The following is a 26,735-nucleotide window of genomic DNA, read 5'->3' as shown; positions in this document are numbered from 1 at the left end:
GGCAAACCGCGATAGGTCGTCCGATCCCGATGGAGGTATGGGCGGCGTGCTGTCAACTCACAGGTCGACTAACGGCCAATTGCAATCTCAGGATCATTCATTTTAAGTTCCTGCACCAAATATATTATTCGCCTCTACAACTTCATAGGTATGGTCTGAGAGAATCAGCAAAGTGTTTGCGATGTGGAGTTAATGATGCAGATTTCTTTCATGTGGCCTGGATGTGTGGGAAAGTCTTGGCGTTCTGGGCAGAGGTGGCTCGCATACTGTCGGAAGTGGTACTAGAACTTGTTGATTGTTCACCTGAGATATGTCTTCTGGGATATGTAAACCATTTGAAGCCTGCCAGCCGATGCCTCGTGGCGATCTCCACACTGATGGCAAAGCGGGTGGTGGTGAAGAGATGGGGTTCGCGGTCTGCTCCTACTATAAAATTGTGGCTCACTGACCTGGCCTATTGTAGGGACCAGTTGCAGGCATATGAAGAAGAGCTGCCTGAGGCTTCCCGCCCTAAGGACTTCTGGAGCCCTATGACGGCATACATGGTAGCGCATCCTGATTTATTTGGGGAGGTGCGGCTTCATACATAGTGCCGCTGCAGACCTTATCTTTGATCTGTCATTGTTTGAAAAAATTCTGCACTGTTGGTCCTGAATGCTGTTTTGGTAGTTTTGCTACACTGATACTCACTGTAAGAACTAGCCGTCATGTAGCACATGTTATAACAGAGTTGTCTTGGTGAGAGGGCTTTGAAATACTCGTATTGCCTGGTAGATCTGGTAGGGGAGGTGGGAGGGTTGGGGGGAGTTGGGATGTTTCTCATTTATTGTACTGGCTTGAACATACATGGAGATACGTTGCTGGAGCGTTTGCATTCTATTGGTTTATTTATATGTATACTGGTTGTGATATGCATATAACCCAAGGATATACGCTGTATGTAGTCTTTTTTTGAAATGCTAATAAATTTAAAAAAACAAAAAGAAAATGTTATTCTCTTGGCCAATTGGTAGAAGCAACACGATGTAATACAGGGGGAATAGGTGGCAGAATAATTAGGCAAGTTGTTGAGTTTTTAAAGGTGAAACTAAAGGCAAGTAAGCAATGTGATGAATGAGTTTGAGCTGATAGAGAAAAGTCTGATTTCACAGGGAATGTAGAAGTTTAAAACGACAGATAAGAAAATGGAAGAGAGACCTTAAGAGAAACTAGATTTATTAGAAAAACACTCCCCCACAGAGCTAAAAGAGAATATAAGAAAACATTAAATGATGAGAAGAAAATCACTATGGGAATTGTTGGAAAGATATTCTAGAGGTGATAGAAACAAAAAATGTAAGGCCATTTTGGCAGCTTGTGCAAAAAGGGTCAGTAAAGTAGGTAGGGAAAATGTAGTGCTTGGTTGGTAAGACGCATGGGTTACTTACTTAAAAGAAATATTTTGTGATGGGTAACGGGGAATAACAAATGGAGGAAAGATTTAAAGTGGAGAAGGACATCCCTTAAGATCATTAATAGAACTATAATGCTTTTAAAACTATCAAGAGCAGCCTGTGCAGATACCCTGCCACCAGTTGTAATTGAAACAAATGTAGACTTGTGGGCAAGATTGCATGATTTAGTATTCTGGTGATTTGTAATGCCAGGCTTGTTCCTGGCAAATTGGAAGGGAACAATTATACAACCTATCTATAAAAATGATGATGCTGCAATGCCCAAAAAGTATAGATTGATTAATTTATTTGATGTGGGGAAAAATTGTCTCCAAAATATTTTTGGGTTTGTTGAAGGGTTGGGTGGTGACAAATACTATAATTCCCCTAAAAGAGGGAGGATTTATAGAGGGTTACTCCACTTTAGACCTCTCTTTCAGTCTGTGGTAATTAGTGTGAAAGTCAGTAGATCAAAGGTGCACACTGTTCTGTTGTTTCATAGACTTTATGATGCACAAAATTAAATGCAGAGCAAAATAGGTATAGGAACCACTAACCCAATTAGGAATCCCTAAAGGCCTCCTTCTTATACTGCAAGGGTTTCACAGACAGAATTGGGCACAGGTATTTATAGGCATAGAGGGAACACTGACTCATAAAATAACAATTGAGAATGGATTGCAACAGGGCTGTGTACTGGCACCTTTCCTATTTTCCATATTTTTAGATGATCTACCTGCAGTTTTTTAAGTAGCAAAGAGCAAAGATTAGCGACTCACATGTCCAATCCCTTTTATATGCAGATGATCTGGTCATCATAGACATGACAGAAAAAGGCCTTCATGGGAAATTAGAGGAGCAGGGGAAATTCCAACAAGAAATGGCAACTAGGAGATAAAAAATTAGAGGTAGTTAATAAATACAAATACCTATGGATGTGGTTTGAGGAGAAACTGTATTGGAAGGAATATATTAAACTCCTAAAAGCTAGAGTGTTGTCTTCAGTAAGTGGGCTAAAAAAATTTAAATTAAGAACACAGTTTTATCAGCCTACCTCACCATGATTCGTCCACAATTCCAATATCGGGTAGAACCGTTATGTTTACGTGGTAAATATAATTGGAAATATGAAGAAGAAAAAGGCTTTACAAGGTTGCTATCTCTAACGTCCTCATCAATGATACAGGCTATAAGAATGGAAACATAGCTAACATCCTGGAGTTATTTAGCAGGCGCTGAGGCAGTCAGATTTTGGTTACGATTAGAAAGGGATGGATGCCAAAAAATAGCCTCCCACTGTAAAAATTAGATTGTACACAGTGACCTGAGCTGGGCAAAAAAGTTTAGAAAAACATTAGGGGATGTATGTAGGTGGCCAACAATAAGTTTAGGAAATCAAAATGTAGAAATCAATATTTCAAAGACTGAACTTTGCGTATTAACAAAAAGTTGTGCTAGAGATCATGATATGAGGTAATTAAGTGGTAAAATATCCACCCACATTCTGAGACAGTCATGGGAACGAAATATGGAATATTAGAATGTAGACAAGCGGCTGATTTTCTGATAGATGCAAAGGCTTTGGAAGTCTGAAGCCTGTTGTTACCCCGAAGGACTTAAAAGAACACCAATTATTTCGTTTTTGTTGATATTTCTGAGATGATCTGTTCTTAACATATTTTTATGCATTGCGAGGAATTTTAAAAGTTTGAATAAATATAACTGTTCAATATTAAAATGTATTTTGTACAACTGTGTTTATAATATGTAATTACCATGTGTAGTTTATTTGATGTTGTTTAAAAGATTTTGACTTGCTAGAAAACCTCTTTGTATACATGCTTAAACCTTTGTAAATAATCTAGGAAGCACTAAACAAAGTCCCACCTTATTTCACTCAGTACAACTGCAAGCCACGCATGAGGCCTTTTACATTATACATTGTGTGACCACTTGTTCAAGCCAGTTTACTCTAAGAGGAACATTTTCTCATCTTTTACACTGCGGTAACCTTTTGAGAAGGTGCTTTATAAACATCTGAAGAATCTACATCCTATAGGGTTATCATGCAATGAAATGTTGCTCTTCTTGTTTAGTGGGTAAGCTTTGAGGGCAATCCAAAGATTTTCCCAACTTACTGGGTCAAATTTTAGAATGCTCAGAGAAATGCATTTGGACCACGTGCTCATGATGATTACGCTGAATTAAATCATGCCTTTCATGCAGGTTTTAGAGAGGTCAATCATTGAAAAGATACAACTTCTTTTTAATCGTTTTGACTACTTTTTAGTGTGTATACAGAGATTTAATGTACAAGGACCATTGTTCAAATGCTACATTAATGGAGTGTACACTAGATTTCAGATTGTTTAACAAAAGCCACATTTTTTGTCCTTTGATTTTATTTTCTCATGTACCTACAAAGACTCTACATTCTCTTTATTTGTGCTTCCTAAAGACAGTTGTCTGTTTAGACTTAGGTTTCCGAATTATAGCCATTCTTCCACCTTTAGCAAATTCATTATTATACCTAACAGTTAATCCAAGAATTTTTATTTTTATAATAGCTCTACGTGCACCTGAGCTCAATAATTCTGCTAGTTGAGCATTTATCTGGGCTTTTCCATTGCTGCTCATTGTGCACTACAAATACTGTGTTGTGTGTCTGAGGCTTTATCATACATACCCTTGATACAAACTTGTGCCATTCCTTTATTTGTAGATTATTGTCACTAATCTGAAAATCTGTACACAAGTTGACTAAAAGGAGGGAGGCAAGGTGTAAAGTGTACTCAAGTGAATCCCTTCTAAAGTTAGAGCACAGGCTAATCTTAATAAGTACCAAAGATTTCTTCCTACAGTTAAGGGATCTTAAATTCTAGCTCTGTAGCGGTCTAGTGAGGCCATTCCGAATGTTTCTTCCCACTGTCATCTAGAGTTGGTGTAGGAATTTCCCATAGTTTATTTTAAGCGCACCAATCATTCATAATGATCCTTAACACTATATTTACATTAAAACCACCTGTTGAGATTAAATAGTTGGCTGGTTAGTTTTGTTCAGATCATGGAGCGCATCTTTTAGATTTTTCACGGATAGGTATATACATTTTTTTCCTCATCACTTTTTGTAGTTCCACTTGTTCATCAGGACATTAACCCTAAATTTAACTGAAGTCACCTCTGGGAGAAATAGAAGAAAATGATGATTAACTAATCTCATCAATCATAACATTATTTACAACAAGTTAAGTGAATGAAAACATGCTACCAAACATGCAGCTCATCAAACCAATGCATATTTTTGTGATCCATTAAACCTACTATGACTAAATTACAAAGGAAATGTTATGAAACAAGTTTCATGCAAGACTGGTAGAACCATTTGATCGAATACTTTGCTCAACTTATACTGGCGTCCTATCTGTTTTTTTGGCTAGTAACTCTATGTTCTCTTGAAAAATGATTATGCACCATCGTGTTCCTTGGCCCTTTTATTGTAGGACTAGTTCTCCTCTTCTCTGTCCAGTTTCTAACTGCTGTTGTAATTTAGGTCACTTTTAATGATTTCCTCTTTTGTTACATTCCATTTATGTTTTGCCTAATCCACCATGCTCTAAAATTAACAAATGCAGTTATTACCAATTTCAGGTCAGAAAAGGAGGGAGCCTTTCTTATTATGAGCCGGCTTATGTACCTTCGGGATGCTCAAAGACAAAAAAACAAAGGCAACACAAATCTAAAATTGTAGTCAGACCCAACATAGGATTATAAAAAAAATGTATCCACTATTAACAGAGGCTGGAAGAAACGTTTGGATCTCTGCAGCAACTAACAATTTCCTTTATAATCAACAGTTGTCAGTCCCAGTTCTATACCTTCTTCAAAAGATATATAATTAATTAGTTGATCCCCATATGAAGAAGAATCATATTTGGGGTAAATTCCCTACTGTAGCTTTTAGAAATATTCAGGTAATATATTGTATAGGATTTCTTGAAACACTTAAATCAAATATTTGCAACTTGCTTGGGAGATGTAAGACATTTAGGCAGTTTTAAGTTTCCAGAAGAAATAATACTGTTTACGGTTGATGTTCATTTTTCATACGCATCCACTACTCATGAGGAATGTATAGACTGCATTGAATACTTTAATTACAAAAAGATAATGTGACGATAATTTTTCTGCTGCAGAAACGTCTTATAATATTACATTATAATGTTGTCAGATTTGGTTAAATCCATTGCCTGCAGTCGAAGTTGTCCTGTCATATGCGAATATGTTCATGTAAAAGTTTGAATGCCAACTACTTCTTGATAAATGCTTAGTAGTTTGATAGGATCATTTTGTGGAGCTACAATATTGATTAAATAGAAAGAATTTCGGAAGACAGTTAAACTGAGTTAATGGAATTCAGTGAGTGTTTGAATCAACTGCATCACTAAATAATGTTTACCATTAAAGTAGGATCTCCACCAGCACGTTTCAAGTAACCGAATATACTATATATTCATTACAAACTTTTATGTACAGCCCACAGAGAGCAATGCTTGTCTCAATCACCAGAATTTTCACTGATCTAATCAGAAAAAGATTTCCACTTAAATGCTAAGCTCTAAAAGGATTATTTCAGAATAGCAAGCATTAGGAAGCCTTAGGAGGTTTAACCTCATTTTTCCAAACTAAATGATCATGAAAAGCTTGTAAGTGAAAAACTTACTGAGCTACAATGATCAAAAAAATAAAGAGAATAGCATAAAACACATGAATGTATGCTAGACAGCACTACTTAGGAGATTTTTGAGTACCACTTATGCTTGTTTATTTATCACAACCCTTTAAACCAGAAAAATATACTAATTAGAGCAGAAAGAGAATTGTTACAAGGTAGTTAACTATTATGGCAATAAAGGATTGTACTTTTGCCTGTCTGAACCATGGCCATATGGTCCGGGATGCCCGCCACCCCTTCCACCACCAATCCCAATGGTAGGAGACAGACACAGTTTGAACTTTTGGAAGGCAGGGGGGCCTCGAGACCCCCCCGGACATATTTATTAAAATATGAAACAAAATTTAAAACTTTAAATTAAAACGTTTCATTTATCATGTACAAAATTCAACTTTCATTACACTTGATGAAGACGGGTATCCAGGCTAACCTTAACAAATCTCTAATACAAAGATTTTCCTAACCGAGTCTAACATCATGACATAATGCATTGCATACGAATTTTGTACATCCTATCGTTAGGGGTCAACGGCAAGGTCTTAACCGGTGTCAGATCCCTATCACCAAATTTCCGCCCTCACGTGTGAGTGGCGCGTGCGCAGAGGGCTTTTTCCCTCGTAGCCAACTGTAACTTCCCCCTTTCACTCAGCGCCATCTTAAGGTCGTCCGAGTTCCAGTGCGGGGTATCCGTAAGAAGGACAGCGTGGACTCCCCCCCCCCCCCCCCCCTTTCCCCGCACTCTCTCCCGCCGGAGCGGATATCCGCCCCCCGGGAAATTCGTGGGAGGGGCATATAGCCGTCTCCCCCTGGGGCCATCCGTAATGGGTGCCGCCCTCACGTGGGAGGGGCCAATGGCCGCCTCCCCCGGGCGCTCCCATCCATAATGGGTGGCGCCCCCACTAGGGACCTTGAAATCACTGCTCACCGATCATGACCTTACCGCCACAGGCCAGATAGTTGACCGACTATCTGGCCCCCCACACCTCCTATAGGTCATGTCTCCTCAATCCCACTAGCCAAGCTATCATGTCTCCTATCAATAAGTCATTCCCCACCCTGGACAGGTGTACCCCATCGTCTGAATAACAGTAGCCCCCCCAGATGCACCCGTGAGGTATACTTTGAAGATGAGCCGAGCACAACAATTTCTCCATTTTATTGTTGACCCTCTTTACCGAATGGTTCAACGCTGTCGTGGACCTCCCACCCCTCCATACCCTCCACGGAATCATGTGTGACCAAGCTATCGTGCACCCCGGGTGTGTCTTTGCTAACCAACTAACTGCTGAAAGTATGTGTTCGATTAAAGCCCGTCTGCCCAACCTTACCAAGTCATTGCCCCCAATGTGCACTATGACTACTGTGGCGGTGACCTGTGCCGCCCTAACAATTCTTCCACACCCTGAAACCATATTCCTCAGATGTGTGGATCGCATCACCTGCCCTGAATATGTCCGCGGCACGCCTCACGTATGAGTGGCCCACGACCCAGACCACTCGTCTTCCATTCCTTGTTCCTGAAGTGGTGGTTAGCTGATACTGGGCCGGTCCCAATTTCCGCCCTGCGTCACAGGCTCGTGAAACTGTAATCCAAACAAAAGACAACAAGCGTGAGTGCACTTCTTCAGTAAATTACAACTTGTGCAGCCGCACGTAACGTTTGAAACAATTCGAAGACCAGCGGCCCAATTGTTTAACATTGTCTGCCCGCAGACCCCTGGCCGTCGCTTCTGTAGCGGCCCCTATCCTGAATTAATGAGTTCCAAAATCACTCGGGTTCAAGCCCGCAGCTGCAATCGTGATCGCCAGCACCCTCTGGAACTGAAACTTTGTTAACGGGGTGCCGTCACCATGTCGCAGCAAGGCCCCCCCCCCCACCCCACGTCGTCACCCTTTGTTTTAGGTAGGCCTCAACATGCCTCACTGGACAACAGGGACTACCCGGAGCGTGCTGCAACACAATGCTACTCCCCTGGGCCTCCTGGTCTGTCTTTGACCTGGCTACCGTGATCAGCAGGGAATCCCCCCCTCACTTGCGTGTGATCCCTGCGCAGACCCCCCTCGGTATCCCTTTTGTTGACAGCCACTAGTTCGCCTACCCGCAGGGCCCCATAGAATGCCAACGCAAATGCTGCCCGGAATAGGACGACCTCACTAGGTGAGGAGCATGTCTCCTCTAGTTTAGCCAACAAAGCGGTCAACCTATCAAATCCTATTGGATGCCTGGTATCCTTTTTGCGACCCTCTAGGCGCCGCCAGCCGCGCAGCGCCTTTCTGACTATAAAGGAGTCAGTCGGGTCCCTGATCCCCTGGAGCTGAGCCCTAAACGATATGGCGGCCTTATACCGACTGGCGGTTGCCGCCGACCGACCCTCCTCATGAAGTGCCACTAAAAATTAGCTAAAGGACCCCTCCTCACCCCATCTATGCTCCCATGCAGGGCCCAAAAAGGCGCAGTACGAGCGGAACGCCCCTTCATAAGCTTTTCTTGTCCTGGCCACTAAACTGGCTGCCACGAGGTTTTGTAGTCCGGGGCGCCGATTTGCCATAATGCTTAGGGAAATGGCGCAGCCACTAGCTCCACTGAGGGTAAACAATCCCTGAAAGCCTGCATTTTGAAACGAGAGAGCGCATCGGCTGCATTATTCAGTACTCCTGGCACATGTTTTGCCCTGAATTGTACATTTAGCTTCAAGCATTTCAACACAATTTCTTTCAACAATCGCAATATCCACTTGCAGCGTGCTGCCTGCTAGTTAATGCACTCGACTACGGTCATGTTATCAGACCAAAATATCACTGAGCGGTTTCGGAACTCTTCTGGCCAGGCCGACAACGCTACCCAGATGGGGAATAACTCTAGAAAACCAATGTTGCTCGTCAAGCCACTTGTTTCCCACCATGCTGGCCATTTCTGGGCCGACCATCAGTTACCAAGGATCGCGCCAAACCCCACACTGCCCGCAGAGTCGGTCCATGAACCTAATTCTGCTGACGAGGCCGGGGCTTTGCTCCAGACTACTCGGCCATTGAAATCCGCCAAGAATGCCAGCCAAATGAACATGTCCTGGCGAACCTCTGCCGACAGCCTCGTACGATGGTGCCCTTCCTTTAGGCCAACCATGGCCTGGGCAATGGATCTGGAGAAAGGGTGAGCCATCGGTATAACCCTCAATGCAAAATTCAGCTGTCCCACTGTTTGCTGTAGTTGGTGTAGTGTCACCTTGTCGTTTCGAAGACATTGCAAGAAGGAGGCCCTGAATTTGGCGATCTTCTCCACCGGCAGACGGAACAACCCTCCACGGAGTCTAGTTCGATACCCAGAAACTCCAGGGAGGTAGTTGGACACACCGTCTTACCTGGCGCCAACGGGACCCCGAAACCCCGCATGAGCACGCAGAATTCCTGCTATGCCCGTGCACAGTCCCGAGAGCCCGCCGGGCCGAGAAACAGGAAATCATCGAGATAATGCATCACATGTTGGTGCCCTGAGGCCTTCGAGAATGCCCACTCCAGAAATGAGCTAAACATTTCAAAATAGGCACACGAAATTGAACAACCCATCCGGATGCACATATCCATGTAGTACTTCCCCTGAAATGCAAAACCCAACAAGTGCTGATCCTGGGGATGCACCGGAAGTAACCGAAATGCGGATTCAATATCCGATTTTGCTAACAATGCACTGGGGCCTAGGCGACTCAACATTACCACTGCGTCATCGAATGATGCATACCTCACACTGCACATGCCTGCATCAATTGCCTCATTAACAACGGAAGCCCCCCTTGGTGCAGATAGATTATGAATGAGCCTGAATTCTCCCGGCTCCTTCTTGGGAACTACCCCTAATGGGGAACACACAAAATTGGCCGTTGGTGGTTCACCGAACGGCCCTGCAACCCGCCCCAAGCGAACCTCTTTTGCGATTTTTGTGGCGGCCACCGTCGGGTTGTGCATAACGGACAGTTGGTTTTTGCATAAGGGAGCCCCCCGAAAATCACCCGCCGGGATCCTGAAACCATACGAGAAGCCATCTCGCAGGATCCCAGCGGACACATGATCAGGGTATTTGCTCAGCCAGGGAGTCAAAGCCAGAATATCCACGGGCGATTGTTCGGACCTCGGAGGCACCGTGTCAGTCCTGCTTGGTACCCCCTTTTCCTCCAGTACTATTGCCTCTGGATTGGCAGCTAGTTTCGGGGTGGGAGGTGTTACCACAACCTGCGCATGCATGCCTGAACCTGCATGTTCCCTGCGGCCTGCTACACGTTCCCTTGTTAAAACCCCAACATACTCCTCGCTTATTCCCATTTCCGCCTGATCTAGACTGAGTATCTCCCCGTGGGCTGGTCGAAAGGGCTGTGAATGTTTCTGCTGAAAAGCCATGAAGCCGTTTGCACCCGACCCTGATCCACCCGCCGAGCCCGGCGTGAACTGCGCATGCCAAGATACAATGTCCAAACAATCCCAAGTCAGTGATTCATTAAACTCTTTCGCTTTTCTAAACGCCACGTCATAACCTTTCCATGCGTCCCCTCCATACTTTTCATGGAAGCCCGTGATCCTGCTCTGGTAGCAAGCAAGGTCTCCCAACAGTTCTGGTGTTCGCTCACCCATAATTGCTACAAACACAGAAAAAGCCCTGATCCAGTTCATCATAGACTCTTCCACCCTGAATTCCGCCATTTTTGCCCTCCATTCACTGGGGTGCCACAAATCTTTCTGGGTCTTGGCATATTCTAACTCACGATTGTCCGTCAACAATGAAAACATATTAATGTATTTATTCGCCCACACCATTTCTTTTGTGGCCATAGGAACATGTTGTGCCAAGCATTCCGGCCTTGAAGGTACCGCGCCCTCCCCCATTATTGGGAGCGACCTCTTACCTTCTTCTGTCATACCTCCGGTCGTGTCCGTCGACTTATTCCGATTCTCGACCGCGGCCAGATTCGCCACCTGCAGAGGAATAGAAGGCACGGTCGCTGCCCCAGAGCCCCTTGCCTGCCTGAGCTGGTCGATAATTTGCCTAGCCTCCTCAGCTGGATCTTCTGCAGCCGCGGATCCCCCCGCTCCCTTCTTTAACCAAGGCAACACCGCCGCTAGATGTATCGCCAGTTCGGGGGGTACTTGATCCTTATCCAGCGGTGTGATAATCACAGGGATCGGCAATCCCCCTTCCGGTGCAGGTACCGGGCTGGCCGCAGGTGTTACCGGGACCAGCGGACCTCAATCGGGACCGGGGCCTCGCTAGGACCCCCTTTTCCTTTCTTCTTTTTCCCCTTATCCCACCCCGGAGTAATGTTCGGCAAAGCAGGCCCCACGATCCTCTTAGGTCTCCCTGAGGGCCCCGCCTGAGCTTCCACTTTTTTTTCTGGAGCGCCGCTAAGCTGCGACCCAGTCGATCTACTTTACCAAATTTCCTGTCCATCGCCGACACTTGGTTCACCAGTGTGCGAAGCATCCGTTCCATCTCGGAGCTCTTTCCACTCTTCTTTCCAGGCATATCCGACGTTCTGTTTTTCTCTCCGCCTGTTTTCAGCAGCTTCTAGGATCCCAGATACGCCTCGACGACTGAAACAGAAAAAACAACGATTACCATGTTCAAAAAACTGCAGCTTGTTCCCTTGAGGGCTCACGAGCGACGAGTGGTGCAGCCTTCAGAGCGCAGGACCAAGAGGACGCCTGCCTGGATTCCCCGCCTTTTATCTTGCAGCGGGAAGGCGGGGCAGCATCCCCATCCCACCCAAAAGTGCACGGACTTCCGGGCGGGTGTTAGGACAACCCTCTTAGGCGGCGGGGGCGTGCTCCAACCACGCCACTATGGGTATACCGGCCCCCACCCGCAAAGGTTTTCCGGGCGATCGGGGCACCCAGCCATACGTTCGGGGTCACCGAGAGGTCTCCCCTTTCCACTGGAACAGTTTAGTTCAGGTGAATGTAATGCACCGCACTTATTTTTAAAAATGCTACAAGATCAAATCATTTTGTCACGCATCACATACTTTTGGTATTGCGTTCCCTTGTGGGCTGTATTCATTAGAACACTTCTTTTTATCATGAACACAAATAATAATGAACAAAAATCTCCTTTGTCATGACGTTTCAAGATGAATGGCCAATTTCTTGCACACATGTAGTTTTTTTTTTTTTATAAATTCTTTATTGTCAGGAGTTCAAAAGAGATAGTCATACTTTCATTCGTTAGGTGCATTTACATATCACTAGTATGTGTAAGCAGGAGAAATGAACAAAACATATCGTGTGTCCTTAACTATCAATGTCTGCCACGGTCATGTATTGGAGCAGTTAGGAGTAACAAGCATATGCAGATCGTGGCACAATTCCGCTTCTTGTCCATAAGTCATTCCCTGACCGTACATTTCTGATATATTCATCTGAGACTAACAATGTGAAGTTTTAGAAAAAACAAAAACATTAAAACCCAACTATGGTCATCATTGAGCAATTGAGTGTGTTCATCCACAGACAGTCTTCTGCAGGTACATTTGTTCAACATTGCGCCTAAGGTAGTGTTGCGTTCCCGCATTCTCCCGGCTTCCCCCATCATTGTGCTAGCATACCCTTTTCGGCTAGTCCTCGTCTTCCTCTGAGTCCGAGTCCTCACCCTCCGGCAGGGGCTCACATGGTTCTCCCCTATATTTGTTCCATGGCGTCCACACCTTATTCCACTTGCGGGGGCATGCCCGTAACACATAAACTGCTCTTTCCTTTACCATTAGGAGGTCCATATTCCTTATCCACCCTGCTACAGTTGGCAACTCCAGGGCACCCCACCTCTGTGCAATGTCTCGTTTGGCCACTGTCACCGCCAGCGTGGCCCATAGTTGTCCATACCTGTCTAGGTCTGTAGGGTCCCAAATGTTCAGCAGGCACTTACGGGGTTCCGGCAGGACAGATACTTTGATGGCCTGTGAGACTGTGCGCATAATCTGCCTCCAGAGTTCCCGGATCTGAGGACATTCCCATAGCGTGTGTGTGAGAAGTTGGCCCGATATGCAACGTTCGCTATTCTAGCGACCGCTATGTATCGTTCCAACGACCCTTATGGTGTTTGGTTGTAAGTCAACCTATAGACCAGCTATCCTAGTAGCGTGGATACGAGCAGTCTAAGGCTAAAGACTCGAGAGGGCGTGTTAAGCCAGCTGTTTACCACACATGTACCCCTTGAATACCCAGTGAAAGGACACCACACAAGTGTTATGAAAATAAACAGGATATTTATTAAGAATCACAACAGCCCTGTACTCTTTATGAGGACAGGGTACTAAGCACAAACCAAATCTCTTTAGCAAATACTTCAAGTGCACAGTTTAAAACAAGTGTCCGAGGACACGGAAAGGTTAAGGTCTCGGGCGGACCCGATAAGGCAAGTCGGAAGCGAGGGACTCGGGACCCTAGAGTAAGGAGGCTATGCAGGCACCGAAATGCCGAGTTACCTAGCCACGAGGGCTGCGGCTGCACAAGTCTTACAGGCGTCGGGGTCTTCGCTGACGAGCCAGGAGCCGGAAGGAAGGAGTTGCTGGCCGGCGACCAGTGCTGAATAGTTCGTAGAGATCCAAGCCTGGATCGGAGATTGATGAAACCTGAAAGCAGAGGGGACCGAGTTCGTACTACTAGCCAGTAGTCAGAGGGTACCAGGAAGGCACCGGTTGGCCGTCACCTCGACTAGGTGAGTGGGCGACGCTAGGCTCTGCAGTCTCACGGACCAGGAGGCGTTGTCGGCGACCACGGTGGAGGTGCGAGCTGTCCCACGAAGGATGATGCTGTCGGCGTCGCTGGGCCCAGGATGGGGCAACAAGCCTTGGCAGATCTCAGGGCCACGGGGTGGGCCTAAGATGGCGTCTTGAGTGGACCAGGAGGGTCCGGGGTGCTTCTCGCAAAGATGGAAGCAAGGGCCAGTCTGGAGCAACCAGACCAGCAGTGATGATTCTCGGATGTCGTCACAGAAGGGCACAAGCCAGCGGCGAGTGACCAGACAACGTGCTGAGCAGCGAGCAGAAGGGCCCCACGCAGATCGTGGAGATGCTGGGAGACTGCACTTTGGTGCTAGAGCGGCTCAGGGTCGGGGCTTCTCGGACCCCAGAGCACTCACCAGAGAGTTACCTCGATGGTCGTGCTGGTTTTTAAGAGCGTGCAGGTTCTGATGATGGCCGGTCCCTCGAGGTCTCGTCGCACCCACAGATCACAGCTGAGCTGATGACGTGGGTAGAGGTCAGAGGTGCCAGGGAAGCCGGTTCTCGTCGAGCTGGGCCGTCGGATCCTTGAGGAAGGACTTGCAGCAAACCGCAGAGTTCTTAGATGGTGCCTGCTGATGCAGGGTGACTACTCCTTAGTCACAAGGGAGAAATCTTGAGAAGAGTCTTGAGTGTCCTTTCGTAGAAAGTAGTTTTTGATTCAAAGATGATCTAATTTGGAAGGGTCCCCGCTCCGGCCTTTATCCTAAAGAAAAGGGGTGGGTACATGACTAGGTCCTGCCCTAAGGGTGGAACCAGGAAGGGGGGTAGTTACGCCCCTCTCCCCTGCCGGGCTTTCCCCAGGCCAGGGCTGTCGCCCCTGGAACTGGTTCTAACCGGCAGATGCGTAGTGAGCACCGGGGTGCCACTCCGCAGTCACCTTCTCGCCAAAGCCCTACCTACCCAGAATACACAAACCCTGTCTGGGACGGTGCGAACAGCGCCCTCGACAGGAAACCCTTTGTCCAAGCGCTCCTCGCTGGAAGGACTCCCAGCAGCAGGAGGTCAGACTCGTGTCTGTGGTGGCAGCATCCATTTTGTGGAGCTGAGGCTTTCGTTAACTCTAACCGGGCTTCACAGTTACGTACATGTCGTGTCCCTCTAGAAGGGCGGAATGTTAACCTCGTCGCCAGGGTTGGTGAGAGGGCAGCATCCCGATTCGTATGACACCTTACTCGACATGTCTTGATAACGCGACACCGAAGTTACCGATGTGGTACGCGTTATCATGGAACAGCCATTGGGTCTTGTTTCCGCAAGCTGCAACCGGGCTCGGCTCGGGCCTGAACCTAGCTCACACGAGCCCACGCACTCTGCCTTCAGGATTGTTAAGGCCTGCCATAGGAGTGACTGATAGGACTCGGGTGTCCATTGTATGGTTAGATATAGAGCTACTATACCTAAAGCGAAGGGTGGTTACACGTCTTCGCCCCAGCTGTCGTGCAGCCAGTTGTGTCAAATTTAAGAGGCCAGCCAGGGGTGGCATAATACATGCTGCAGCCCCTGGCGGCCCTGGGTACACCTATGCCCTGCGTTACGGGGTCTGATAAGGTGGCCCAGTACCAATTGGTAAATGCACCTAGGGTACATATCGTAATTTAGAAAGAGAACAGCCAGGCTGTGGGTCTGATTAGCAGGCCCACAGCCAGAGAAAGTCGTAAACCAGTGAAACAAAAGCAAAAAATCTGGGTGATCATAGGATTGCAGACCCTACTCTCCTACAGTGTGGAGCAGAGTTCCCTCTTCCCCGCATCCCCTGAGGCAGTACGGGTGTGGTGCCCTTTGTATTCTGTGAAGTAGTGTGCGGGTGTAGTAGGTGCGATGTAAAATTTTAAGCTGCACTAGGCGGAATCTGGCCGAAATGCCTACCTCTCGCGGTGAGGCAAGCGCCTCGTTCCACTCCGTATCATCCATTTCACCCAGTTCTCCCACCCATTTCTCTTTAAGATTCTGTGTGGGGTCTGGCAGGTTGTTAATCAGTTTCTTGTACGTGAGTGAGGTCGCCTTCTGTTCCATAAATTCGTTCAGTAACCTGTCTTCCAGTGGTGACGATTCTGGGAGTGTGGTGTCAGGTGGGATTGCCTGCAACAGAGCGTGTCGGATTTGCACATACCGGTATGTTTCAGAGGGGCCCAGGCCGTATAGCTGTTGGAGCTGCGGGAAAGGAACAACCGTGCCCTTGTCCCAAAGGTCCCCAACCACCGAGATCCCTATGGTATCCCATCGTGCGAACCCCTTACATGTCCGCAGGTTTCCCAGTGTTTTAGTGTCCCACAATGGAGTTAACCTGGTGATTTTACCCTTCCACCCCAGACGTGATTGTGCTGCATGCCATAGCGTCGCCGTATGAAGCGTTGGGCCAAGTAGGGTCTTTACTTGCGGGTAGTTGTATAACACTGAAAGCATGCCTTCAGTCCCCAGTTGTGACCAGTCTGCCAGTCTGTCACAGGTCCTCCCGTGTGACGTGGATCCAGTGATTAATAATCTTAAGCTGGGACGCCCAGTAATATAGTTGGAGATTGGGCAGTGCGATCCCCCCCTCGTACCAGCTCTTTACCAATTTATTCTGCGCTATTCGCGCTGGGCCATTGCTCCATAGCAAACTGGAAACCAATGCTGCGACCTGTCGGAAGTATCGCGGGCTCCCCACATAAGGGGAGTTTTCAAGCACATATAGAAACCTTGGGAGAGCCATCATTTTATAGAGTGCCGCTCGTCCTAGGAGGGTCAGCGGTAGTGTAGCCCAGTATTTGACGTCTGCACGCAAGCGTGTCAGAGGCGGCCGCAAGTTCTCGGTATAGAATTCCGCAGCATCGGCAGTCACAAAAATACCCAGGTACTTAAACGAGGTGGTTGTTATCTTTAGGGGACATTCGGCTGACAGCACTGGACCCGGGCCCTTGAGTACATAAAGTATGGACTTGGACCAGTTCAGGGTGTAGCCCGAAGCCTTGCCGTGTTCATCGCAGAGAGCCAACAGGGCAGGGACCCCCTCATTGGGGTTGATCATGTAGATCAGCATGTCGTCCGCATATAGGGAGACTTTGTCCTCCCATCCTTCCTCCCAAGTGATGCCTCGGAATAGTGGCGTCGCTCTGAGCATGATTGCCAACGGTTCCAGCACTAATGCAAATAGAAGGGGCGATAGCGGGCATCCTTGTCTGGTTCCCCGTCCCAGTGGAAAGGTTGACGATATGTGACCATTCGCAACCACCTGCGCAACCGGCAAGGTGTAGAGCAGTCGCACCCATGCAAGATACTTTGGGCCGAATCCCATTCGGGTCAGGACAGCAAACAGGTACTCTCACTCCACCAGGTCAAACGCCATTTTGGCGTCTAGGGAGAGTATCACAGCTTGGTCTGTAAGAAGATGCGCCCGTGCCAGCAACACATGTAGTTTTTCAGTGGAGCAGGTGAAGATATTGAGGAGACAGGAAGATTGTAAATTACTTTTCTCACGAAGGGCAACCTTTTGAATACATGTATTGGAAAGAACCACACTAAGAGGTCGTAAAGACTTGGAAGATTTTTTGTTGTTGTTTGAAATGGAAACAAGAAAACTCGATAAAAAATTAGCAATTATTACAGTTATTAAACCATCAAGATGGTTGCTCGGAAGTGATTTGAAATGAATGCCACAAGATGTTGGAATTAGTACAACTAATCTGAAATGTTAAATAGAAGTGTAAACTGGAATCAGACAGAGAACACTAGTCTTACTGGAATACTGGGCCTGGGCACATTGTATGTACAATCTTAAACAGAGCTGTGTTCATAACACACACTTATTACAAACAAAAGAATATGTCCTCTTTCAGATGACAGCTGGTTGGAATTATCTCCGGATGAGCTGGAGAAGATTTTACAGGATGCAGCCGGTATGAAAGATTCCGCTCCCACTGCCAGTGAGGAAGAGCAGAAGTATGATTTGTCAGAAGTTACAGAAAGCATGAAGGCATTTATATCCAAAGTGTCTACACATGAAGGAGCAGAACTGCCACGGTAAGCCTCTTCTGTACCATTCAGTTTTTTTGCATACATGCAGTGTCTGTCAGAGGCTGTGAAAATGAAACGTATATGCTGCCATGGAATACAAATGGTGTTTTTGTATTTTAACAGATACAATTATACGCGATCATCTTTTTGCTTGCACTTATACATTTACTTTTTGTGCCAAATGCACTCAACATAGTTGTCAATTGGTTAGTAAATTGAAATGTGGTTTGGTTATATAAAAAAGGTGGGTATCGCAAGAACTGAGATGTAAAAGTAGTTAGGTGTAGAATGTACATTATTTACATTAATCACAACTTTATGAAGCCCTGTAATTTTGTGCAGATTGCCGTGGTTTGCCGCAGGAGGGGGAAGGAAGGAGCGGGACAGGGCCTCAAGTCCCAGGCTCCCTCGCGGCCAACACAGCCGCTGACACCCGCAGCTCGCGCCCGGAGGCGCTTTAAAATCACCAACAGGGCTCTTGCAGCGCGAGAATTCCTATAACTTTGTGAAGATTGACGCTCTTTGCTGCAGGAGGGGGAAGGGAGGAGCGGGGCAGGACCTCAAGTCTCAGGCTCCCTCGCGGCCGACACAGCCGCTGGCGCCCGCAGCTCGCGCCTGGAGGCACTTTAATCTTACCAAAAGGGTACACGCAGCATGGGACGGGCGTGGGCCGTGCCCGGGCCAAGCGCGTGCCCATCTGCGCCCATCAAAGACCGAAAGAGGCCGGGCTGGGCCACCCCTCTAACATCAACTACAGGTAAGCGGAAGCAACTTTGCAGCCAAGACCAGGGAGGTTTAAAAGCAAAAATTCCAAGAAAGTCTGCATCCATTATCTCATATTTAACCTCAGCAGTGAGTGTATTAAACAAAGAGATAGCTAATGCAGAAAAAGAGCTGATTTTGGGCACGAGCCAGAACTCTGGGGAGAGGGTTGCTGTATCTGAGTCTCTGAATAAATTTCCCGTGCCTCTGGAGCCAAGGGTGATGATAAATACCCTGATAGTAGGGAGTGAAGTAATAAACTATGATGTTGCTCTGACTGGAGGTACGGAGGGCGCAACAATTGAAATTCCGGATGATCTGGACAGGGTATCAACTGGACCGATTCTGGGGCCTTTTAAGAAAAAGAGGTCCACTAGAAAAGGTAACAAATGGCCCAAAGGCCGCGGGGATTGTTGCAGATAAGAACATTCAATTAACATTGCGGAACCTGGTGGAGGATCTATTTAGATCGCGATTGGAATCATCACTTTCAAGAATTGCTAAAGACATAATTGACACTTTGAATACTTGTGTTGCAGGCATTTTTAATAAATGCGAACTAATTGATTCCTTCCTTAGGGAACCGAGAATTTCGCATGACACCCCCAGCCTAATTAGGCTACCCAAGGTACAAACCGAGACCAGGCCTCATACTGGAGAGATCGACCCTGGTACTCAACCCCAATTGCATTCACAGGTCAGGTCAAAATCTAGTTCCCTCCAGATAGAACCAAGTTAATCCAGGGTCCCTCTGTAGGGAGGGGAATACCGACCCATGGTGCTCAGAGCCCTTTAAATGGCATGACTCTGGCCACCAGTAGGACTCCTGCCCCTCCAGAGAGGAACTTCTGCCCCTCCAGAGAGGAACTTAAGACCAAATGGCTGCAGACTTAACCTTCCCCTAGAAGCTACCCCTCTGGTAGCGGTTCGTGTAGGGGTACACCCATTTGGCGATCATGATAATGAATCCACCCTGTCTCTGCTACGAAAAACCAAATATTGGTGTGATCAATTTTGTAATGGCAATGCCGATATTTCAACTCACATTATAATGGCTAGACGGGTGGGGTGGGTCAGAAATTGCCCCAAACAGGTCGACGGTGATTGCATCATTGTTAACTTTAATAAACGGGATATAGCTGGCAGGTTGTTCTGGGATGCTTCCGAGATGGAGAGAGTGGGGTATTAGGGCTTTGCCGCTGGGTTTTTTCTATCCCCCAGTAAGCAGATTAAAAACACCGGCTAGACTCCATATTGTGGTACACTCTTTGAGGTCCCTTCGGAGCGCTAAGTACCACTCCCGACTTAGAGAGCCTGAATCCCACCCTGTAAGGTCCTGCTGGAGAGATGTAAGTAAACTGCTTGGGGTTTTTTTTGAAGTTCAGATACCAAGGGCGCACTACCTCAATTTCTACATTACTGTGTGTAGTTCAAAAAGTGGCTGTTGTGTAGTGCGTGAAGAGCAGGCGGAAAAACACCCTTAACCGTCTAAAAAGTCAGAGACTATACAATAATTATACAGCTGTGCTCTCGCAACTACAATAAATTGTTACACAATTGAGTACAATAGACAAGTATCAATAATTGAATAGAAGCAGATTCTTTGGTGTATTTCTTGTCCCAGCAGGGTGAAGATTTATTGTATCCAGACTTGAGGAATGTCACAATATGCCGACACGTGTTTCGTCGTGTGCCGTTGAGTCAACACGACTCTTCAGGGCTTTAGACTCAACTTCTGGATGTGGGTTGAGAATAGTCTGGAAGTTATGGTAATATTCCACGTGGGTGGATTAGAGAGAGACACTGAGTTTTTTAGATTCAAAACAAATAGTAGGTAGGTAGGGCTCACGACAGACGGCCACCGGGAACCAACGGAGGAGGGATACCTAACCACGGCATACCGCCAACTGAGAAAACGAACCCGTTTTTAGATGTTTTCAGATTGATGGATCCCCTCCCGGTCACTGCCTGAAACGCACCCGTATTCAGCGCTAAATCTTGAAGTCTCTGATACACCTAATAGGGCGGAACATAGCGGATAGAACGCGATCTCGCTTCTGACTCCACTGGATATTCCACCCCTACCTACCTACTATTTGTTTTGAATCTAAAAAACTCAGTGTCTCTCTCTAATCCACCCACGTGGAATATTACCATAACTTCCAGACTATTCTCAACCCACATCCAGAAGTTGAGTCTAAAGCCCTGAAGAGTCGCGTTGAGTCAACGGCACACGACGAAACACGTGTCGGCATATTGTGACATTCCTCAAGTCTGGATACAATAAATCTTCACCCTGCTGGGACAAGAAATACACCAAAGAATCTGCTTCTATTCAATTATTGATACTTGTCTATTGTACTCAATTGTGTAACACTTTATTGTAGTTGCGAGAGCACAGCTGTATAACTGCTGGAGAGATGTGACAGCCCCATATCGATTATCCTTGCCACTAGGGCAGGAAGGCGGTGGTTTAGCTCTAACAAATAGATTTCTCCCTTTGGTCCAGCTTGATGCAAATGATTGACTGGAGGCGTCCTCTGATTGTTCACCTGATCCCAGCCAAAACGATCAGGCCCTAGATCAGTGGTTCCCAAACTCTTTTGGCCTGTGGCTCCCTTGACCTATTGGCTGTTAGCCGCGGCTTCCGATTATGTTAATTTTTTGGAGGGCGGGTGTGGGGAATGTAAGCCTGACCTCCGGAATACAGCGGCATCTATACAATGCATAAGTCCCAATCTTTGTACAAGTTGGCGATGGTAAAAAAAAATCGTACAAGCAATATAGAAAAATATAACGAAGCAAGACAGCGATCCCAAATGGCGCTACTGATAACTTTGGTAATTTAAAATCACCGGTGAGCCTGTGGTGGCAGCAAGCTTGACGTCTGTCTTTTCAACCAAGTTCGCAGCAGGCAGAGGCTGTTCAGGACTTATGTCAGAACGCAAGCAAGACCGCTTACAAGCTAAAACTAGAGACTCAACAGGATCTGCAGTTCTGCACCCTGTTTTCGCTTCACCTTAAATACAGCTTGAAAGGCAGGTATCACTGCAACACCCACCATGAATCTCCACAGGAGTGCTTCTTTCCATGTCTATTTAATTCTATGTACGAGCCAGGTAATTGGAACTTGTGTAACTGAGGGATCCTCATACGGAAGCAAAAGTGGGACTAGTAGTAAGCCCCACACTATATGACCTGGGCTGCTCGTTGCAGGACGCACTTTCTTTAAAAAGTGTGGGTGCACTATGTGCAAGAATAATTTGGAATTTATGTGTCCCTAAAGTGCAGAAATGTCAGGAACTCTGACAAAGCAAAAGGCAAATCCTTTCTAGTTGTTGCAATTTTTGAAGGTTGTCAGGAAGCACTGGGAGGCCAAGCATCAAGTGAATTTGTGCTGAGGATATTGCTTGACTCACTTTTAAACACAGACCAGGATGCAATCCAACCTTGTAAATTAATGCTCAAAGCAATGGAGTTCTCAAATACACACATAGCTTTCTTATAGCTAATGATTCTCATGACTCACTCATGAAAAGGAGACGACTAAGAATAACAGATCTTGATCAATTGCATACACTCGTAACTTCAATTAACTCAATTAATGGGTCAGTTACTTGTTCTATGATTTAAATAGCCTTCCCTTTGTGCCTGTGTTTATATTTTCTTATTGCTCGTAGTTTGTATTTACTGCGGCAATATCTGACATACAGTAGCGATTCATTTGCTATTCTGCATGTCGCACTGCCATCTAGCGGTACTAGAGAGAATTTCATCTAACAAAACATATTTTAGAAAGCGAGTTTACAAAATGCAGTTAAGAGTACAAGGGATATTGACGCATTGTGTTTTGAAGCCCCTGGCTACTTCTAGGGACGCACCAGGGCGCCGCGGCGCACAGATTGGGAACCACTGCAGGGCACTGGCTACTCAGGCGGCCAAGGTACAGGCCCAGGCGACCTTCAATAGACTATATAATGTGGGAGACTAGTCGGGTAAGCTCCTGGCATGGCTTAGCCGAAGGGAAGTAGAGGCCCGATGGATAGTAAGTATTATAGATCAGAAAGGGATAACCCAGACGTTTGACAAACAGATAGTACAGACTTTTGCGTCCTACTATAAAAACTTCTATAATGCCGGGACCCTATGTCCATCCCCTGCCATTACAGATTATTTAGCGGGGATACATACCCCATTATTGGACGATGCCGATATGGAGGGGCTAGACTCTGATATCACTATTGACTTAATTAAATTGGCGATAGCCCAATTTGTCCCGGGAAGACCCCAGGACGAAACGGCCTACCTGCGGAGCTCTACAAGAGGTGTGCGGATCTCTTTAGTCCTCACCTTCTAAATCTCTTTCAAGAAGCATGCCAAGAGGGAATCCTTCCATTGGGCCTTCGTATGGCCACGATCATCCCTATTCATAAACCGGGGAAGCTCCAAAATAAGTGTGCATCCTACCGCCAAATATACATACTCAATATAGAGGTAAAGATACTGGCTACTATCCTTGCCATGAGACTTCGCCAAGTAATAACTTTTCTGGTGCATCAGGAACAGGCAGGATTTTTGCCCGGCCGGGCGACTAGACTGAATTTGTGTAGCTACCATTACTGGATGATGGAGGTCAAGGACCGCGACACCTGCACTTACTCCTGTCACTGGATGCAGAAAAGGCGTTCCAACGCAGTCCATTGACCCTTCCTTGAGGCCACATTGACTAACTTTGGTATAGGTCCCAACTTCCGGAAATGGGTGGGACTCCTGTACAAAGATCCCAGGGTGAGGGGTAAGGTCAATGGTCAGACCTCTGGAGAGTTTCCCATTAGACAAGGTCCCCGACAGGGCTGCCCTCTATCCCCACAACTCTTTGCTCTCATGATAGAGACTCTGGCCTTTGCGATCCGACAACATCCTGAGATCCGGGGGTTTCGCATTAAACCATCCAACACCTGGGAAGAAAAGATCTCACTGTATTCGGACGATATACTTCTATATATCATGCACTCTGATACCACGATTCCCCCCCTGTTCTATACTATAGACACCTATGGGCATAACTCTGGGTACACCATAAATTGGCATAAGTCAGTAATATATAGCCCAGGTGCCTTGTCCATATGGCCTTATCCTCCCTGGGGACCTCCCGATAGCCCACAACGGGTTCACCTACCTGGGAATTTATTTCACCACTGATAAGGACCTGTGCTACCGGAGAAACATTAAACGCATCCTTACAATTTTTGCAGTAGAAGCGCAGCGATGGAAATCGCTAACCCTCACAATTCTAGGCCGGGCCGCTATGTTTGAAATGATTACTTTGCCCCGATTTGTGTATGCATTACAGAACACGTATTATCCCCTACCACGACTAACATTCCGAGATATCGAGGCTGAGCTATGCTCACTGTTATGGTTCAGGAAACAGCCGAGGATTGCATTAAGTACCCTTCAACGCAATCAATATAATGGAGGAATATCGCTTCCTGACATTGAGGCCTACTATTGGGCAGAACAGCTAACCCCAGTGAATGACTGGATACATGCCCCGGGGAGATCACCTCACCTATAGACTAGAGAGGGAGACTATGGCGGGACATACCTACCTGCATTATCTATATGGAGGCAGGGGCAAGGAGAGACTTCTCCTGGCCACCCAGGCCACGATAGAGGCGTGGGGAAAGCAACAAAGGCAATGGGGTGGGACCGGATACTCACTAAGCAGACCCCCCTTTGGCACTATGCCTGGCTAAAAAAATCCAAAAGTTGACAGGCTTCGGGGGTTGCGGCGACATAGGTATCTCCACCATAGGCGACATCATCGACAAAGGTAAACTCAAAAGCTTTCACTCCCTACAGAAAGGCTTTGCACTATATACCTCCCAGTTTTTCAAGTATGCTCATCTTAGGCATGCCATAGCCTCCTCTCCACTGCCGGAATATGCACCGTTGGAGGGACGACTGTTACAGGAGCATATACTTACCAAGGCGGTATCACTCACTTATCGGACCCTAAATAATAACACACCGGATAGGCTGGACAAGTTATGAGATACCTGGGAAGGAAATTTAGGCACACTCAAAACCATTGATTAGGAAGCTGCCCTGATACACCATAGAGATGTGGCAATTAAATTGCGCCTTCGCCTCATTCAATATAAAATATTCCACAGAGCCTACTATAATAGGGTTAGGTTACACAAAATGGGCTGAGCCAGCTAACCTAATTGCCAGAGGTGTTGCCATGAGGAGGGAGACTTTGATCACATCCTCTTTGAATGTACTAAAATACAGGTCTACTGGGGGAAGGTATAACGGGAACTGAGCAATGTTCTAGAAGTGACTATTCTCTTGAACCCTAAATTTATATTGCTGGGAATACCGGGAGATGTAGATCTGGGCCGGCCAAAACTCATCTTTACTACCCTAGCCCTGGTAGTGGCGAAAATGGACGTAGCGAGAACTTGGGGAGCTACGAATGCTCCTTTGCTCCGAGAGTGGAAGGCAGGGATGGACATGTATACCACAGCAGAAAGGGTTACCTATAAGGTGAGGGTGTGCCCGAAGGAAGGGTGTGGAGTAAATGGAGGATCTACTATGGCTTGGATGTTGAGGAAGGAGGTGCCTAGATGGATTCCAGAGGGGTGTGCCATTTAAACCTACGGACAGGTAATGGTTCCCTAACATCCAAGGTAATCTTTCCTTCATTGAGCATTTAATGGAAATCATCTCATCCACTGACGACCCTCTAGTGTCCCAAATCTTCTAGGGAGACTTTAACCTCCACTGGTCTAAACCTAACAATCAAGCAGTGAATTGTCTTTAATCCTTCCTATTGGATCATGAGCTGACACAATTCTGTGACCGCTCTACTCAGAACAAGTGAGAAATTCTGGACCTCCTCATTTCCAAAGGTAGCACCATCACACTAGACTCCTTTATACCATGCAACTGGTCCGACTACTACTGCATCTTCTTCATTAATAGGGAGGTGGTCGCGAAGGGCGATCAACCCAAGAAAATGAAGCAATGGAAAAGGAGCCTTAGAAATGTCAACACGGAAGATCTTGCAGCCTGTTGCACAAAGGCCTGGACATCCCAATCAAATATGACTGACGTTTGTGTCCTCACAGACGTCTATAATTCCTCTATCTCTGGTGTCATGGACACTATAGCCCCTTTTATTTATTTATTTTATTTTAAGAGTTTTGTATAGCGCGAACATGACCCTTAGGTATCAGAGCGCTTCACATTACATGAGGTAGTTATAGTCACGCATTGTTGTAGTAACTTTCACAAAATTATGAGGTAGGTACATATATGGCAATAGAGTGAAAATATCAATTAAAATTTCTTCAAAGAATATATACATAGAGTATGACATAGGTTTAGTATATAGCAAAATATAATGTGTAACAGAATTGATCGATCCTAAGTGTATATTTCCGGTGTATGTTTCATTTCCAGTCCTTGAACATGAATTCTGTCGTCCTGCGCCTCGTCTATGGAAGGAACTTACTCATTAGGAAGATCTTAGTTTCCCTTTTAAAGGATGCTGTGTCTTCAATCTTTTTTTTTTTTTTTTTGAAACACCTTTATTAGTATCATGCAGATCATACACAGCTCCCCGCCTACAACCCACCTGGGCCGGCGAAGCGACAATGTTGGAAACAGTCGAGCAGTCGGTAAGAAGATGTACACAGCTTGACGCCGTCAACCCAGGGGTACGGCAGCGTGAAATCACAATTCAACCAGTAAGCTGAACATGCACCCTCGCCTGAGCCGTCTTCACCTATATGCAGTTGATCCCCAGTGGCCAAGGCGGGGGGATAGGTCGCGCATGACGGGTGCTGCACTACAGAAATGTAGGTGTATTTTGTATTTTTATAAACTCTCCAAACTCCCCGAAAGAACCACCAACCCCCCCACCCACTCCCCCTCTGTCCTACTTGTCCACAAACCCACTCAGTAGAGGCAATTCTACAGCAAGGCCTCGGCCATGACCCCTCCCCACTCTTCAAGTGTCATCCTCTTGGAATGTGTTCA

At 46.4% G+C, this 26,735-nt stretch overlaps 1 protein-coding gene across 2 annotated transcripts in view; it reads left to right on the top strand.

The window, feature by feature from the left end:
* ECD (ecdysoneless cell cycle regulator) overlaps positions 1-26,735 on the top strand; it is a 351,511-nt gene that overhangs the window by 221,753 nt on the left and 103,023 nt on the right. For both annotated transcript variants that reach the window (XM_086922289.1, XM_086922290.1), the window contains exon 11: positions 17,744-17,927. In XM_086922289.1, coding sequence (XP_086778415.1) covers positions 17,744-17,927 — 184 coding nt within the window. The remainder of the gene's footprint in view (positions 1-17,743; positions 17,928-26,735) is intronic.

Source organism: Lissotriton vulgaris, chromosome 5 (genome assembly GCF_964263255.1).
Source record: "Lissotriton vulgaris chromosome 5, aLisVul1.2, whole genome shotgun sequence".
In the NCBI taxonomy this organism is placed as follows: domain Eukaryota; kingdom Metazoa; phylum Chordata; class Amphibia; order Caudata; family Salamandridae; genus Lissotriton; species Lissotriton vulgaris.
Note: the sequence above shows the minus strand (reverse complement) of the source record. Positions and strands in the feature narration are given on the sequence as shown.